Here is a 15,808-nt window from a genome sequence, read left to right as displayed (position 1 = left end):
AAGGTGAGCTTCCGTGCAAGCTACACGCAGGCGTTATTCAAGTACGCAACATGTTTCCCCAACCCGTGGCGCAGAGTTGCAGCCACGGCAGCTTCGGACGAAATAGGCAACGGCAGGGCACGATAGGAAATAGTTTATTATCCTAACGCGAGGTAAAGCACACTGCAAAAGAATGTTCTATCCGTAAAATAGATGTTCAGTAGCTCACCAAGTCGTTGACGTCGACCGGCGTTGGTGTTCGGGGGCCGGCGGGCAGCGGAAGGGGTCCGTGGGGCAGTTAGGTAAGGTCCGGCAGCGAGCCTCCCTTCCCGCCGCGCGTTCCCTCCTTTTATCCCTTCGGGCATTGCCTCCCTGGCAGCAAATCGTTGCCGACAAGCTTAGGCGTGCTACCCTCTCCGCAGAAGGCAGCGCGCTGCCGTGACGTCACGTCAGTGCTGGGGCGGAAATGAGCAGTGTCGCGGGGGTGCCTTCTCTCCACATTCCTGGTGGCCAGCGCGCACGTGTAAGTCACGGTCGCCGCTGGCGCGGGGGACGAGGAGGTGATACCAGTGTATCCCACAATACATATGGTCATCGAGCGTAGTTTTGACAGCAGTGACCTGATATCAAGGATTGCTTACATCTTAGGACGCAAATACATCAGCGGGAAGCGCCGTGGCTAGGCGGTGTAACCTAGTCTGTCGACCAATGCTGCAGACGCCCGCGGCGGCAGTTACAGTCGTCGGCGTCGCTTGAGGGCAACAAATTAACCCATTTTATTTATCTCAAATGGGCGCCGAACATGTCTTTAGATAAACCAATTTAAATTCAAGTACTGGACACATCGGAAAAAGCAAAAAAGCAGTTACGAGTTGGAAACGTCGGTCCTATGCGGTGTCTGGCTATGAAGTGTTCCCCAGGCTGGCGCTTGCATTCTTCGGCGATTCTCGCAAAGTTGTCACACTGCGCAAACAAGCAAACGCACAACTGGTGCAAAAGATTAGAGCTTGTTTAACCTAAGTACAACCTTTGTCCGTAAAGTTTCGAGACTGATTTATTTTCTTCTCTAGAAATCATTCCCCAAAACAAATGTCGGTGCGTATGTGTAGGGCCATCTTTTCGGGCTAACCTGAGCTATTTATGTTAATTGCTGTGGCAGCCGCCGCTAGATGGCACTACATGTAGAACCTGAGCTATTTATGTTAGTTGCTGTGGCAGCCGCTAGAGGGCACTACATGTAGGAAAATATGTTGTCACTTGTCGTCTGCGCATTCTACTCTGAATGAATGTGGAGAGATGGACGTCCACTTCGAACTGCGTGTAAACATAAAACTCTGTGTGAAGCTTGGCAAGACGGCCCCACAGACGTATGAGCTCCTTCGTGACGCTTACGGCAACGAGACATTATCGCGGGCGCGAGTTTTCGAGTGGCACAAGAGGTTCGTTTCGAGGAGAACGGCGGTGGAAGACGACACAAGGCAGGGGCACCCTTCAACCTCACGGAATGAAAACAACGTGGCTCGTATCATGGAAATCGTGCATCAAGACCGCAGCATTACAGTCCGCATGCTATCAAGTGCTCTCGACATTAGCAAGACAACATGCCACCAAGTTTTGCGTGAGAACTTGGGGAAACGAAAGCTGAATGCCAGACTTGTGCTGCACTCCCTCACACAGGACCAGAAGGACACGCGGGCATCAGTGAGCGCTGATTTGCTCTCCGAGGCAGAGGAGGATGCTGCATTCGTCGACAGCATCATTGCTGAAGACGAAACATGGTGTTTTCAATACGATCCTCAAACAAAGAGGCAGAGTGCCGAATGGCGGTCCACAATCTCTCCGGCGTCGAGAAAGGTGCGGCGACAGAAGACCAAAACAAAGATGATGCTGATAGTTTTTTTCGATGCCAGAGGTATCATACACCACTAGTTCTTCCCACAAGGGCAAACGGTGAATCAGGAGTTTTATATCTGCGTGCTCCAACACATGTGTGATGCACTGCGACGCTGTCGCCCTGACTTATGGGCATCTGGAAAACGGAGCCTTCTCCACGATAACGCAAGGCCGCACACTGCTCTCAGCGTCACAAAATTTCTTGCCAAGCACAGCATTACTGCACTTCCCCATCCTCCATACTCGCCTGACCTCTCCCCATGCGATTTTTTCCTGTTTTTTCGTGTGAAGAGAGCCCTAAAAGGTCGCTGGATGAGGAGCGTGGAGGCCATTCAAGACGCCACGACAAAGGAGCTCACAGCCCTGCCAAAAGAAGCGTTTTCCAACTGTTTCCAACACCTCAAGAAGCGTTGAAAGCTGTGTATAGACTGCAAGGGAGACTATTTCGAAGGGGTGCTGCACAAATGGTTTCACTGTTATATGCATTTTTTTAATGGACTCAGTCTAGGAACTTTACGGACAAAGGTTGTAGAACGCAGCTTGCAAATCATGCCAAACGCGCAACGCCTGCCTCTATACAGATGCAGATATATGTAAACAAAATTAGCACCGAGGTGCAGTCGTCGTCGTGGGCGCATTCCTGGGGGGGTTACGTACCCGTGTGGTAAATGCTGAATCCTGTACAATTGTCTGGAAGCATTCATTTAGCGAATACATGGACTAATTGCTCAACAAGCAGCAGATATCATAATCAGCAGCCACGGGACCCCGAGCAGCCTTGCAAGCGCGGCTGCGCGGGCGGAGCAAAGTGAAGACAGCGACAAGTATTGGTCGGTAGGAAAAGTGAGGCATTGTGTCGCTGTAATGTGACCAGCGTCAGCTACAGGCCACCGACACAAACGTCCGCCAAGCATCGGCGTCGGCATGGCAATACAACGATAAACAGCGCTGGCATACGCGGTATACTGACTGAGATCGACTGAGGCGAGCCACTTGGTTTCAGGACTCGGTGTCGTTCCTCGCTCGCTTGGCTTTTCTCAGCATATCGCAGTACCGGCCAAGTTTGCCGGCACATGACTTTGAAAGGTGCTGCTATGCACAAACAAGTGTATGAGAGCAGACGACGCTGCAATACATGCGTCACAGCTTTTGGGGCCCATGTGACCAGGGTTGCTTCTCTTCCATGATAGTGACGTGCAGCACACCCTGGCACTCAGAAACTGAAACCGAAATCGCTCAGTATAAAGAATGCAATAATAAATTGTTTGCCGCACATACATTGCACAGAGTGTATCACGCATCCTGGGGCAATACGCAATGTTTGAAACAATTTGGTGTCTCCACCCCTTTAAGGGGGGACGCGGGTTTCAAAAGACGAAAAATCACGAAAAATTCTATTTTTCAAAAAGCATATATTTCGGCTGTGTTGTAAACAACTTTTTCTGTAATTGCAAACGCCTAATTCATTGTGGAACTGCTTCTAATTAGATATACAACAGGCCGCGGCAGCCCCCGAGCCGCGAGCGAACAGCAAAAATAACCAAACACCGCGCGCGCCATTTCCATGCCGCTGAACCGAGCGCCGCCATCTTGGTCTTGTTTTGCTTGTGAATGCTTGCCCTTTCCCGTGTTGCCTTCGCTGGCGGTGGCCGCGGCATGGTAGAAGCATGGCTCGCATGAGATTGGAGGACTCGAAGCAGTGTTTGAGGTTCCCGCGTCTCGAATTCGAGCTGTGATTGGACAAAGCACGCGCTCCTTGAGGGCGCGGGAGATAGCGCGGCTGCTATTGGCTGCTGCGCACGCTGACACATGGCTCCCCCGGTGCGTCGTCTGCTGCGGCTGGTTCCGTCGATGGCATTCTTTCTTTTTGCGCTCCTCGTTTTACTTGTCGCCATTTTTGAGATCGCTGTCACCGCTGCTGTCGGGATTGTTGTGGCGTGTTTTGAACGGTTTGTGCACCCTGCGGATCGTCGTGCGGCCGTTCACGATGGGCCCTAAAAGGAAATTCAAAACGCTACATGCGTTCAGTTTGCGGCGTCATTCTATGAACGCCGTCCGCATGGCGAAGTTAGCAAAGCACTTTGCCGGCGATTGCGGAGACGCTTCCAGCAGTGCTGCCTCTGCTACACCGCTACAAGAAGACTGTGTTGCCACTTCCAGCGCAGTACCTTCCGCGTCAACGCAAGGAGACGGCGTTTCAAGTGTGCCTGCTGTCCCGACTGCATCAACCTCGGCGATCGCGGCATCCCGTCTCACGTCTATCGCTGTGAGCGATGATGCATCGTCGACCGTGCGCGTGAACATGCACTTTTTGACGCCCGAGGAGATAGAGGCGGCGGAGGCACAATGTAATGCTGTGAAAAACAAACTTGGTGCCACACCCGCGACGCTACGAAAATCTCAAGCGATGTCGCCCGATCCCGCACCTGCCACTGCTACTACCGAAGATGAGGCATTTTGCCTTGTGCAAATGTGTGCATTTGGCCACCTGCTCTCCAGAACCTTGTGCCAACGCTGCCTTGCAACTGGACTGACAATTCGACAAGGTACCCAGCGCTGGTATGCCCACATTGTGGGATTATTGCTAGTTCTTGGAGTTCACCACGCCAGAACGATGGAAACGCTTTCGAGGTGAAAATCCGAGCCATTATGGCTATGAAGCAAATTGGAAAGGGGCAGACAGCTGTCAATGACTTTTGGGCTGCTATGAATGACTCTCACAGAGGACTTCATCACAAGACGTACTAGGAACATCTCAAGAAAACATTCAGGGGCCCAGAGACTCAATGCATGGAGAGCTTCTATTCTGAATCAGCAGCTGCTGTGAAAAAGGTTTACCAGGAGATGGACCCAGGATTTGCCAGAGACATTACTGTAGTCTATGATGGCGCCTGGCATAAGCGTGGACACACATCCCACATCGGAGTTGGGGCAGTGATTGAGTATCACACTGGCCTCATCTTGGATGCTGTTGTCCTCTCAAACCAGTGCCTCGGGTGTCAAACAGGACCCAAACCTGAAGACACTGAGTACTCAAGCTGGCGTGAGCAGCACATCTGCCAAAAAAAACACGGATGCCAAGTCTGGGAGGATGGAGGTCGAGGCTAACTAACTAACTAACCTAACCTGGCAGCCTTGACCCTTTTCACTCGTTCACTGACAAAGCACTACTTCCGTTATACAACGATTGTGTCCGATGGAGACAGTGCAACTTACTCTGCCCTTGTGAAAGAGAATGTTTGTTGGCTAGTCCCAGTTGTGAAAGAAGAATGCCTCAATCATGTGCAAAAAAGGTGGGGGCTGCACTGCGCAACCTAGTGCAAAAGAGTGATAAGTCGTTGGGAGGGAAATAAAGGCTGACAAAGGCTCTTATCGACAAGCTGACAGACTACTATGGCTGGGCTTTGAGAAATAACTCAAATGATGTGGCAGCTATGCAGTGTGCAGTGATAGTGTCCTACCACCACATCACATCGACCGATGCAGAGCCTCACCGTGACCTATGCCCAGGGGGTGCTGACTCATGGTGCTGCCACAAGGCTGCTGAGGCAAATGGTTTACCACAACCAAGGCACAGGTACAATCTGCCAGGCTATGCTGCCTGTTTATAAGCGCCTCTCGGAGCCTTCTCTTCTTCAGCGGTGCCTGGGAGCGAAGACTCAGAATGCATCGGAATCTTTTCATTCTGTTCTGTGGTCATTAATGCCCAAGGAGCAGCATGCATCCCTGATTGCAGTGGAGACAGCACTGAATGATGCAGTGGTGAGGTACAATGCTGGAAACCAAAGGGCGACCAAAGAAATTTCTCTATCTGCGTGGCTCACACCTTGCCACCTAGCCATCCATCGAGCTGTGGAAAAAGACGCCTTGCGCATGGGAAAGGCTGAGAAGCGAGGTCAAACAAAGACTGAGAGGCGGCAGATAAAGAAAGTCTGCAAAGACACCGCAAACTATTCTGCAGGGTCATTTTAGACCCGGAAATGTTCTTTCAAAACATCAAGGGCCGTTTTCTCGAAATGAATTTTTTTCCTGGTGTGGCTGCTTATGCCAGCAGTATCTCTGCAACCGCTAATCAGATTCCCACCAGGTTTTTTTTATTCTGTGCCTGAATAAATTTCTGAAGGCAAGACAGGCCCACTTTTTCAAGATGTTGAGTCTGGAATTTATTATAAGCAGTTGAAATTAGGCTAATGCAAGTCTAATTAGTAACTCTAAATTCAATGCTCTGCTAAAATTTTTCATCGAGGAAATACTAAAAAAGGGCTCTGTCTTGCCCTGTGGTACCTATTCAGGAATCTTCATAATGAATTTGACAGTGCCAACACATTTTGCGAATTCTCCAGGCATGTCATAAGGAACCTATGTGAACCGTTCTGATATACTCCTGTAACTTGAGTACCAGTGTACGTAACTCCATGAAACTTTGTAGTTATTCAAATGTCTATGCCATGAGTGTACCCTGAAAATTTCATTCAGTTATCTCAAGAATCAAAAAAGTTGGTGTTCGAAAGTAGCCTCCCCCCTTAAAAAAACACACAGGACAGTTACGAGTGTGCAATGCGAATGTAGCCAGCCTTAGCTTAGAGCACACAAAGTCTTGGCGCTCTGCCAATTTCGCCAAGCCAAGCCCCCCCCCCCCCCCCTCCCCCCCCCCCCCCCCCCCAACAAAAAATCGGCTTGTGTGATGCGAAATCTAAGGAACCTGCTACAGAGAGCTAAAGGCTAAAAAAAAAAAGTAAATTCCGGGTGACAAAAGGATAAAAGTAGGGGCAGGTTCATTATGCAAGTGGGTTCATTACAGGAGTATATATATGGTGGTTTGGCCGCACCGGTACGCCTGGCTCCTTGGATCATTGCTTTCTCTGTGTTGCCGTCACACAGTTGCTGGGGCAGTTGGCACCATCTATGGAAGCTTCTTGTAACTAGACACACTTAGGAAATTTGTTGTAATCGAGAAGAACTGTTCTTGCCTTGACTTTGAACATTGAAATGTGTCAGTTGTGTTAGAAACATGAATATTGACAATTTACAGTATAAACCTGATTATACAGTAGAAACAATATACAGTAGAAACCCCCGTTCATGTGATGACCCGCATTTAATTACGAATTGGCACAGACCCAACAAATCGCCCATAGGAATAATGCATTAAAAGTAGGGGTGCGCGAATTTTTAAAATTTCGAATACGAATCAAATAAGTTTGATATTTGATTCGTGTTCGTATTTGAGAAATTGATATTCCAAGATTTTCCGAATATTTGAATATTCCCGAATACTCACCAGCGATTGCATACCATGCCAACTTTCATAAATTCGACCTTGTCAAAACCACGGTATCTGGGCAAATTTTCCACTGATTAAGTTTAAAGTTCCAGGAAAATAATACTAAGGTCCAGTTTCCTTCCTTTTCGGTCATTTATCTTGTGGACCGATAGGATTCCGATGCCATGCAGGGAAAAGAACTTTACTTATTTTCTGAAAGCCGGAATAGCGGACGCGATTGTTGCGCAACTGCATCACTTGTGCGAGATTTTCGATTATATGGTGGTTTCACGTGGTCTCCTGAAAGCGTATAATCGAGGTTCTGCTCTACTATGTTTTAGGGATAAACTACAGTATACTCTCATTAATTCAAACTTCAAATGGCCAGAGATTTTTGTTTGAATTATCAAAGTGCACGTACAACACAAGACTAAATGCGATTTTATTTATTGATATGTATGCATACAAACAGTATTTTGGATCTGTTTCTCTATGCAAAGGTAGCTAAATGCTTTAAGACAACATAAAATATGGGTTAAAGGCAATGATACATTTTTTTACTCAAGTGTGGTTGAAAAAAGTTTTGAAGGGACAAATAATCTGAAGGTCGAAAAGTTGTGTGGCTATTGAAGGTCGAAAAGTTGTGTGGCTATAAAAAACTTCCAGAAACAGTTTAGCACCTCAGCAAATTTAATTCATGAAAAAATAGGCAATGGTCGTCTGCTTTTAAGTAAAAAAATATGCGGCAATGACGATCTTTTGGAATTCCGTCATGGTGTGCTGCATGCCCAATGTCGGATTTACAGTCACCGACCGATTTTTCGGACTCGAAGGGACCTGGAAAATGGTCCGAATAATTGAACAGTCCGAAAAATCCGTGAAGTACAAGAAAACCACTTTATTGAGATGAAATCGGCTTAAAAATGTCACTGATTTTTCCTCGCGACAATTTCTCTTGCTGGTGACAATTTGCGCCTGTATTTGCGCCAAAGTTGTGCTTTCACTGTACACGCTAGAAAGCAAGGTCACCGCATTTAGTTGGAATACTTCCCACGCTTCTTTGGCGGACCCGGCGGGGCCTTGTTGTCCACAACCCGAGTGTGCACCACACCGCTCGTCAAACACACGCCAAGATAAGGCACTCTTCGTTCAAAGCGGCGGAGCCGCCGGGCGCAATCACAAAACGGCGAACGGATGTAACTTCATCTGAGCGCCACTCGGTCGACGCGGTCAGAGGAACCCAAGTGACGAAACGCCGAATGGCAAACGCATGAGACCCGCCGGGATGGCTTAGTGGTTAGGGCGCTCGGCTACTGATCCGGAGTATCCGGGTTGGATCCTGACCGTGGTGGCCGCGTTTCGATGGAGGCGAAACGCTAAGGCGCCCGTGTGCTGTGCGATGTTAAAGATCCCCAGGTGGTCGAAATGATTCCGGAGCCAGTACGGCACCTCTTTCTTCATTCCTTCTCTCAGTCCCTCCTTTATTCCTTCCGGCCGAGGTGCGAGATAGCTCCTGCACAATTTCCTTCCCCCAACAACCAATTTTCAACGTATGGGACAAGCAATAACTGCCCGCGACGTTGGCAACAAGAAAAAGTTGACGGCGATGACAATCCGGCTGCCACCTCGAAGTGTCAGAGATCGCAGAGACCTCTACTGGCAACAATGAGGTACTGAGAGTATGTCAAGCCAATCCAACTGCAGCGCAAATCCACCTCAATCCAAGATGGCACCTTTCGCGCCGGCGAAAAGCCGATAAAATGGCCGGTTTTGGCCCACAGGCGACTGAAATTAGTCCGAAAAATCAAACTTTCGGACTTCTGATGTCCGAAATATCCGTCGCGAATATGTATGTGCTTCTATGGGGTGACTGACGGTGCCTCATCGAGGTCCGAAATATCCTACAAGTCTGAATTATTGGAGTCCGAATTACCCGTCGGCTACTGTATATATTGTGATTTATTTATTTATTTAATACTGTGGAGTCGCTTGACTCCAAGCAGGGGTGAGCACAGATACAAGTAAAAAATAAACAAGATATAGACGAGCGTCATGCAAAAGCTAACAGATGATGCAAAAAAAAGCAAAAAAACAAGGGTTTCACATACAAAAGGCTCTCAAATTATCAACAAACATTTCTACATTCGGGCTATTCACAACACACTTCGGCCATTCATTCCAGTCTGTAATCGATTTGACAAAAAATGAGTGTTTAACTGTATTAGAATATGCACGAAATTCTTGTAGCATTTTTCCATGGTTATAACGCGTACTTGCTCGCGAGACAGGAGTAATACAATCATGAGTGTTTATTTTAATCAGATTATTATATATTAGGTACAGAAATTTCAACCTAGCTTCAGTGCGCCTTGTCTGGAGAGATTCTAGGCCAATAGAATTGGTCATAGCTGTTACACTATCTGTTTGTTTGTATCTGCTGCAAATGAAATGGGCTGCGATCCTTTGCACTGTTTCTAATTTGGAAATATTCTTGGCTGTAAGCGGGTCCCATAAACAACAGGCATATTCCAGACGAGGCTACAACAAAGCCTTATACGCTGCCAGTTTCACGTGTTTTGGGGCCTTCGGCAGTTTACGCCTCAAACACCATAGAGTCTTTAGAGCTTTCCCGCAAGTAATATCGATGTGGGCATCCCAGTTTAGGCGATTAGTTATCTGAACTCTAAGGTATTTCACAGACGAGGATTCTGGAAGTGGTACGCTAGCTATAAAATATGAACGAGTCAGAACAGTTTTTTTTTTACAAATTCTGAGTACCAAGCATTTATTAACGTTAAGAAACATATCCCATTGCTTGCAACAGTTAGAGATCTTCTGCAGGCTACTGTTAAGTTTAATTTGGTCAGCTGTGGAGTTAACTGAGGAGTATAAAAAGCAGACATCAGCAAATAATTTAACTTCGGAATCAACCACATTAATTATGTCATTTACATAGATTAAAAATAGGACAGGCCCCAGAACTGATCCTTGTGGAACGCCAGATGAAACCGGAAGTGCATCAGAGTACTCATCACTAACATGAACATATTGAAAGGGACTGTGCAATAAATTAATTGAGATTACGTAAAGCAGATGAGAGATAGGCATTTCATCACTCGTCACCCCAACACAAGAATTTTTGAGCTAGCATCAATAACAACGAAGATATAGACGATTAAAAATTACACTCCTCCTTCCCCCCTCAACTCGAACACGCGGGGCGCCAGACAAAAATAAAGAAAACAGCTCTGGGACTGGGCCCCGCCTTTGAATACGTCATCAGATGACGTTCGCTTTGCAACTTACGGTTGTCGCTCCTAGCACCCCAGCAGCAGCGTCAGCGGCATGGCGGCATCTGTCCGGTCTCTCTTCGCCTTCCTGGATTGCGGCACACGTCGGGTTTCTTTGCTTGTCGTCTGTTGTAGCTAGCAGTAATAAACCCGGACCTCGAGGCGCGACTGCTCACTCTTACGGCCGTGATGGGCATCGAGCCTTATGCGTGCTCACGAAGAGCCGTGCGAGTGGCTCCGGAACTCCCGACAGAAGGAGGCGGCAGAGGAAAATTGAAACCATACAAGGGGAATGCACATTAGCGCCAGAACAGTGAGAGGCCTTTAAAAAAAAAAAACAAGACCAGAAAACACACCAATTAGCGTCCAAACCAGCACGCAGCTGGGCTTAGCGGCAATCATCGTGGGCTGGTAGCGAAGCTTAGAAAACATAACTATGTGGCAACCTTGTTACTTACATTGACAGGGCCCCCCATTGAAGTGCGTATGAGTAAACTGGTTGGAGGGGCCACATTTTCAGTTCACGCAGCGCTGTAAACCTGACTCATCCGACCTCAGCCACAGCTCTTTCGTGCGCTGGGAGCATCGGAGCAAAACAAATTTTAAATTAACCGAATTTAAAAGAAATTGTGGTGCAAATTAAGTGGATTTAAAATGCAATTAAAATCTAGCCAGCCAACGAAAATATTAAAATTTGTTGAGTTAACCACAAGTACGAATTATCGGAGTTTGAATTACCGCGTGTCTGCTGTATGCTCATTCATGGTTTTCCAACAGCTCTTCTGAACCAGGACAGAAACACACCCTCTCATTCTCTGTCCAGGTTCTGAAGCCCTGTTGGAAAATTATGAATTACAGTCGAGCCCACATATAACGGCCCCACTTAAGACAAACTTCGCTTATAACAAATGAGACCTGCGCGACTGTCAAAATATACATTATTTCAATGGCACAAAATCACACATATAATGAACGTCATTTAGGCTTGCTGATCGGTTGCAGCGAACGGATGGCGTAAACTCGCCGCTGCAATGCGAGATAACCTGCCTCCGATCCCTTCGTGCGCCCGCTGCGTGGTATGTTTTCCCAAGCCTCATCGCAGGCGAACTGCCCGCCCCGTTTCATGCCGCTCTCAAGCGAGCTACCCTTTCCCCACCGACATGCCTTCCAAGATCGCCCTCCCGCCCTCCTCGCAACTCAGCTCCCCTCTCCTCACACTCTTACAAATCCGTGCGTGGCCTCCGCGATCAACCGCACCGCCGCCGATGCGGATCGCAGAGGCATGAAAGCACCTTGGGCGGAGGTGGCGGCCACTTGCGTGCGGAACTGCTTCCGCAAGGCCGGCTTCGTCGACACAGTGTCTGATTCCGAGCCTGATGCTTCGGAAGATGACCAGCCTGGCGGCGATTTGTGGCAGCGCGTCGTCGACTCCAACATGGGGGGTCGTGACATTGGTTGGAATGATTTTATTTCTGTTGCTGGCTACGCCGACACCGCAGAGCCGCGCGCGAACGAGTGCATCGCTTTTGAAGTGTGAGACGAGAGTGACACAGAGGAATCAGATGAGAATGAAACTTCGGAGCCAGCACCCATAAGCGCACCTGTAGCAATGGGCTACATAGAGAGCCTCAGTCAATTTGTCTATGCCAAGGGCCTCGGCGATAGCACGCTTCTGTTTTAAATAAACTGGAAACCTACCTCATCGGATCTGCGCTGCAGAAACAGACGTCCATCACGGACTTTTTCGCAAAGAAAAAATTGTGTTTTGACAAGCAACTGTCTTTAAAACTTTGGTACACTTACTATGAACTTCGGGATATAACGAACGGACACCGTGTGACGCTCATGTTTGTTATAAGCGGGCTTGACTGTAGTACAAACTTGCCCAATCAGCCGTTCTTTTTTATCTGTACTCCATTTCATACGTAGCAGTCAACACTATGAAGGCTGTGGAAACACTACGGCCACAAGACCATATTACTCCGCCACGTATCATCCGTTCCTTTCGAAGCCTCAGTGAGTGTTCGGACAAATAAAAAAACTAGCATTCGAAATCAGGTCGAAGCTGCAAGGTGCTTGGTGCTCAGGCCCTCTGCCTGTAATTTTCACTGAGTGTGAACTAGTTTAGTTAGAGATGGAGTCGGAGCGATTCACCCTACCAGCTGCATGTCATACCGCCGCATGTTATTCTGTTTTCTCGAAGTCTCGATAAGTCACAGGACCGAAATGTGGCATGAGATGACGTGAAGTTAGGAAGGTTGCCAATCATAGTACTTGATATTTGCTGGAACGAAATATGCCTGTATTCACTTTGGTTGCGTGGCACACTACTTTTTGGACATGGACATATCCAGCACGAACAGGCGTGCTAGCTTTGGCAGTGGTGACTGCTGTGTATGAAACGGAGTATAATAACTGCAAACAGGGACTGCCGTATTTACGCTTTTTTCCTAATAATAAGGTTTCAAAAAGAGGGTGTGCAAAGTACACTGAGATGTCGCAAACATGTCCTAAAAAACTCTACAAAGGTCATAACATAGAATGTATGCAGTATACTGCTGCCTATCAGTCGACTCCGCAACTCGCGCCCCTTTCTGGCCAAAAAAAGTTGACTCCAAATATAAGTTGCAAATCGCGCACCAATGGCGTGACAGTGTGTGTGCAGCTCGAAGCAATAAACGCCGAATGATGCAGGTCATAAATCCAGTAGTCGGAGGCCAACGGAGAGGCAAGGCAATAAAACGATGCCCTCACATGTGGCTCAACTGAGTAGTGTTGAACAGAATATTTAACGGTTCGGTAGTTTCGGATTCTGGCGCAACGCACGCTTTGGAAGTTACCAGAAGTTTGCTCTCGCAGCTGTTCATACGGTACGGGAATGTGACCACCGGCGCAGGCAAGCCTGGTAAACGGCGTGCAGTTTAATTTTTCTTGCCGGAAGCAATTTACAGGCGAATTACTGACTTTTTCCGACGTCACTCACTCACCCTTCATAACCGCACACGGCGACGCAGCCGTGCCTATGTTCCTAAGCCTTCCCTGCGCATACCCATGTGCATGTTGAAGTGCTTGCATAGCAGGGAGCACAAAATGTGTGAGTTAAAGGTTTTTTTTTTTTTTTCATAAATCTAGGTAAAAAGTGGGAGTGCGTAAATTATATGAGTAAATATGGTATATTTGACTGCAAAGAAAGAGAGAGTGTGTTTTGGCTCCATAGCTTCTGCTCCACTGCCAGGAACCCAGGTTGCTCCTCCGGAGCTCCCACAAAGCTCATTTTTGCACAGATATTTCTTCGGGAGGCTGTCCATCTCTCGACCAACCTCCTTCTTATTGACACGGATGAACAAACTGGGGCCGCTTTTCTTGATAATGGAATCTATAATGCTGTTGCTTTAAAAGCTGTTGCTGATACGTGCATACAGATGGTGCCATGGATCTGCGATGTGGCTTTCGACACAGCATTGCTCTCCTTTCATCCTTGCCCTCCTTCATGTTACGCCGCAAATGCCAGTGCTGTAGAACAGGCAAACGTGCCCTTAACTGCTGATGCAGTGATAAGCATGACTGTGGCTCCTCTTGTTTGATGTGCAGGTGTCGCACATCCTGGCAGCGCTGCAGGCTGGTTCGCGGGGCACCCAAGCATGCATCAACGCAGCCAGCACAGTGAGCGGCATCATCGGGGACTTGGACACGACTATCATGTTTGCCACGGCGGGCACACTGCACTCAGAGAAGGAAGGTGACCAGTTTGTTGACCACCGGGAGAACATCCTCAAAACGGCCAAGGCCCTGGTGGAGGACACCAAGACGCTGGTGGCGGGCGCTGCCTCAAGCCAGGAGCAGCTGGCCGTGGCCGCGCAGAACGCTGTCTCAACCATTGTGCAGCTGGCGGAGGCAGTCAAGCTGGGTGCAGCCTCCCTTGGTGCCCACAATCCAGAGGCCCAAGTGCTGCTGGTTAATGCCGTCAAGGATGTTGCCTCCGCACTGGGCGACCTGGTGCAGGCCACCAAAGCCGCCTCAGGCAAGGGCATCGACCACCCGGCCATGGCCCACCTCAAGGACTCGGCCAAGGTGTGTGTTTGTTGAGAGCACAAATGTCTATGGCACTGTTAGGACTCTGTGGCATCTGTTGCTACAGGCCTAGTGACACCAAAGGGCTCCATGTACCTTGCAGTCCTGGAAGGGTGGAATGGTACTAGGCTTGACATTTGCAAACAGTGTTGTGTGTGCTTAGGATCTACCACAAATTCTGCACTTGAAATAGAAGAGAGGACAGTCTGCAGGCTTGCTTGCCTTGGATACACGTGGGAACACAACTAATGAGGCAGCGCAAGTTGATATGGGGTGGTCAACGCGTGAGGCAAAAGTAAGGCTCAGTATGAAGACTGGTTGAGGCAAATGGAGTAGAAGCGATGGGTGGCAAAAGTATCTTGCACGTGGGCTGCTCAGTGCCGATGCTAAATAGAGAAGGACTAAATGGCTCTTTAATAAATACAAATGTCAAAGGAGCAGAAAAATAGTAAGATTCCATCTAACGGAAAGCCTTCGCTAGCACAAGAAAATGCTGGATAAGCTGATGTTGGAACTCTCTGGAATGGCTGAAACTAAAATTACAAGGGAAAACTTTATCAACTGTTCCAAAGGATGCGCTTTTACTTTTCGAAGCTAGGCCTGGGTGCTTCAGGACAGAGTGCTGCCGGAAAAAATTTGGCACCACAGATGAAAATTGCTGTTGGTTCATGCAGGACAGAGAAATGATAGAACATATTCTTATCCAGTGTAAGGCCCTCCAGCCGTCAGTTCATGAGGCCACCACCGAGATGCACTGGGGTTTAGGAACAGTCGGGGCGATTAGAGGATTGATCGAGGAGCGCAAGAGAGCACTTTCGTTGGGGGAAGGGGAAAATTGGCATTTAATCCACAGAAATTTGGCACGCTTAAAATTAATAGCAAGGTGACAATCGCCACCCCGATGCAAAGGGGATGCTACTGTGGTTAAACCTGGATATAACGAAGTTGAAAAAAGTCCGGGAATTTTCGTTACATCTAGGTTAAACATGCAGTTATTGCAAGAAGACCCTAAAGCACAATGCAGAACAGAAACCAAAATAAGAAATAAATGTAGGTGAAATCACCTTGAAAATGTTTACAGGAAACCCCATTACTCGAAGTCGTAAACACGGTCATAAACGTTACGCGATCGCTCTGATAGCGCAACTGCCACAGCAGCCGCCGCCATTGCCACCTCCGCTGCAGCGGCCGCTGCTCGTGCAACACCGCTACGAGTGGGGTGGGGAGAGTGGGTGAGGCGCAGGTGCCGGTTGAGCTAGAGAAGAGCACGCACGGTCGAACCGCCGCTATAGCGTGGCCGCGGAGGCACACA

General features: G+C 48.3%; 1 protein-coding gene across 6 annotated transcripts in view; it reads left to right on the top strand.

Moving 5' to 3' along the window:
• The window catches only part of rhea (Talin_middle and talin-RS domain-containing protein rhea), a 411,461-nt gene that overhangs the window by 311,794 nt on the left and 83,859 nt on the right, over positions 1 to 15,808 (top strand). For all 6 annotated transcript variants that reach the window (XR_013306466.1, XR_013306465.1, XR_013306467.1 and 3 more), the window contains one exon: positions 14,017 to 14,496. Coding sequence is in view for 3 of the 6 variants with exons in the window: in XM_077628096.1 (XP_077484222.1) it covers positions 14,017 to 14,496 (480 nt within the window). In the remaining 3 variants the exon portion in view is untranslated. The remainder of the gene's footprint in view (positions 1 to 14,016; positions 14,497 to 15,808) is intronic.

This window comes from Amblyomma americanum, chromosome 6 (genome assembly GCF_052857255.1).
Source record: "Amblyomma americanum isolate KBUSLIRL-KWMA chromosome 6, ASM5285725v1, whole genome shotgun sequence".
NCBI lineage: Eukaryota > Metazoa > Arthropoda > Arachnida > Ixodida > Ixodidae > Amblyomma > Amblyomma americanum.
The sequence above is the reverse complement of the archived record's forward strand: the minus strand, read 5'-3'. Positions and strand labels throughout refer to the sequence as shown.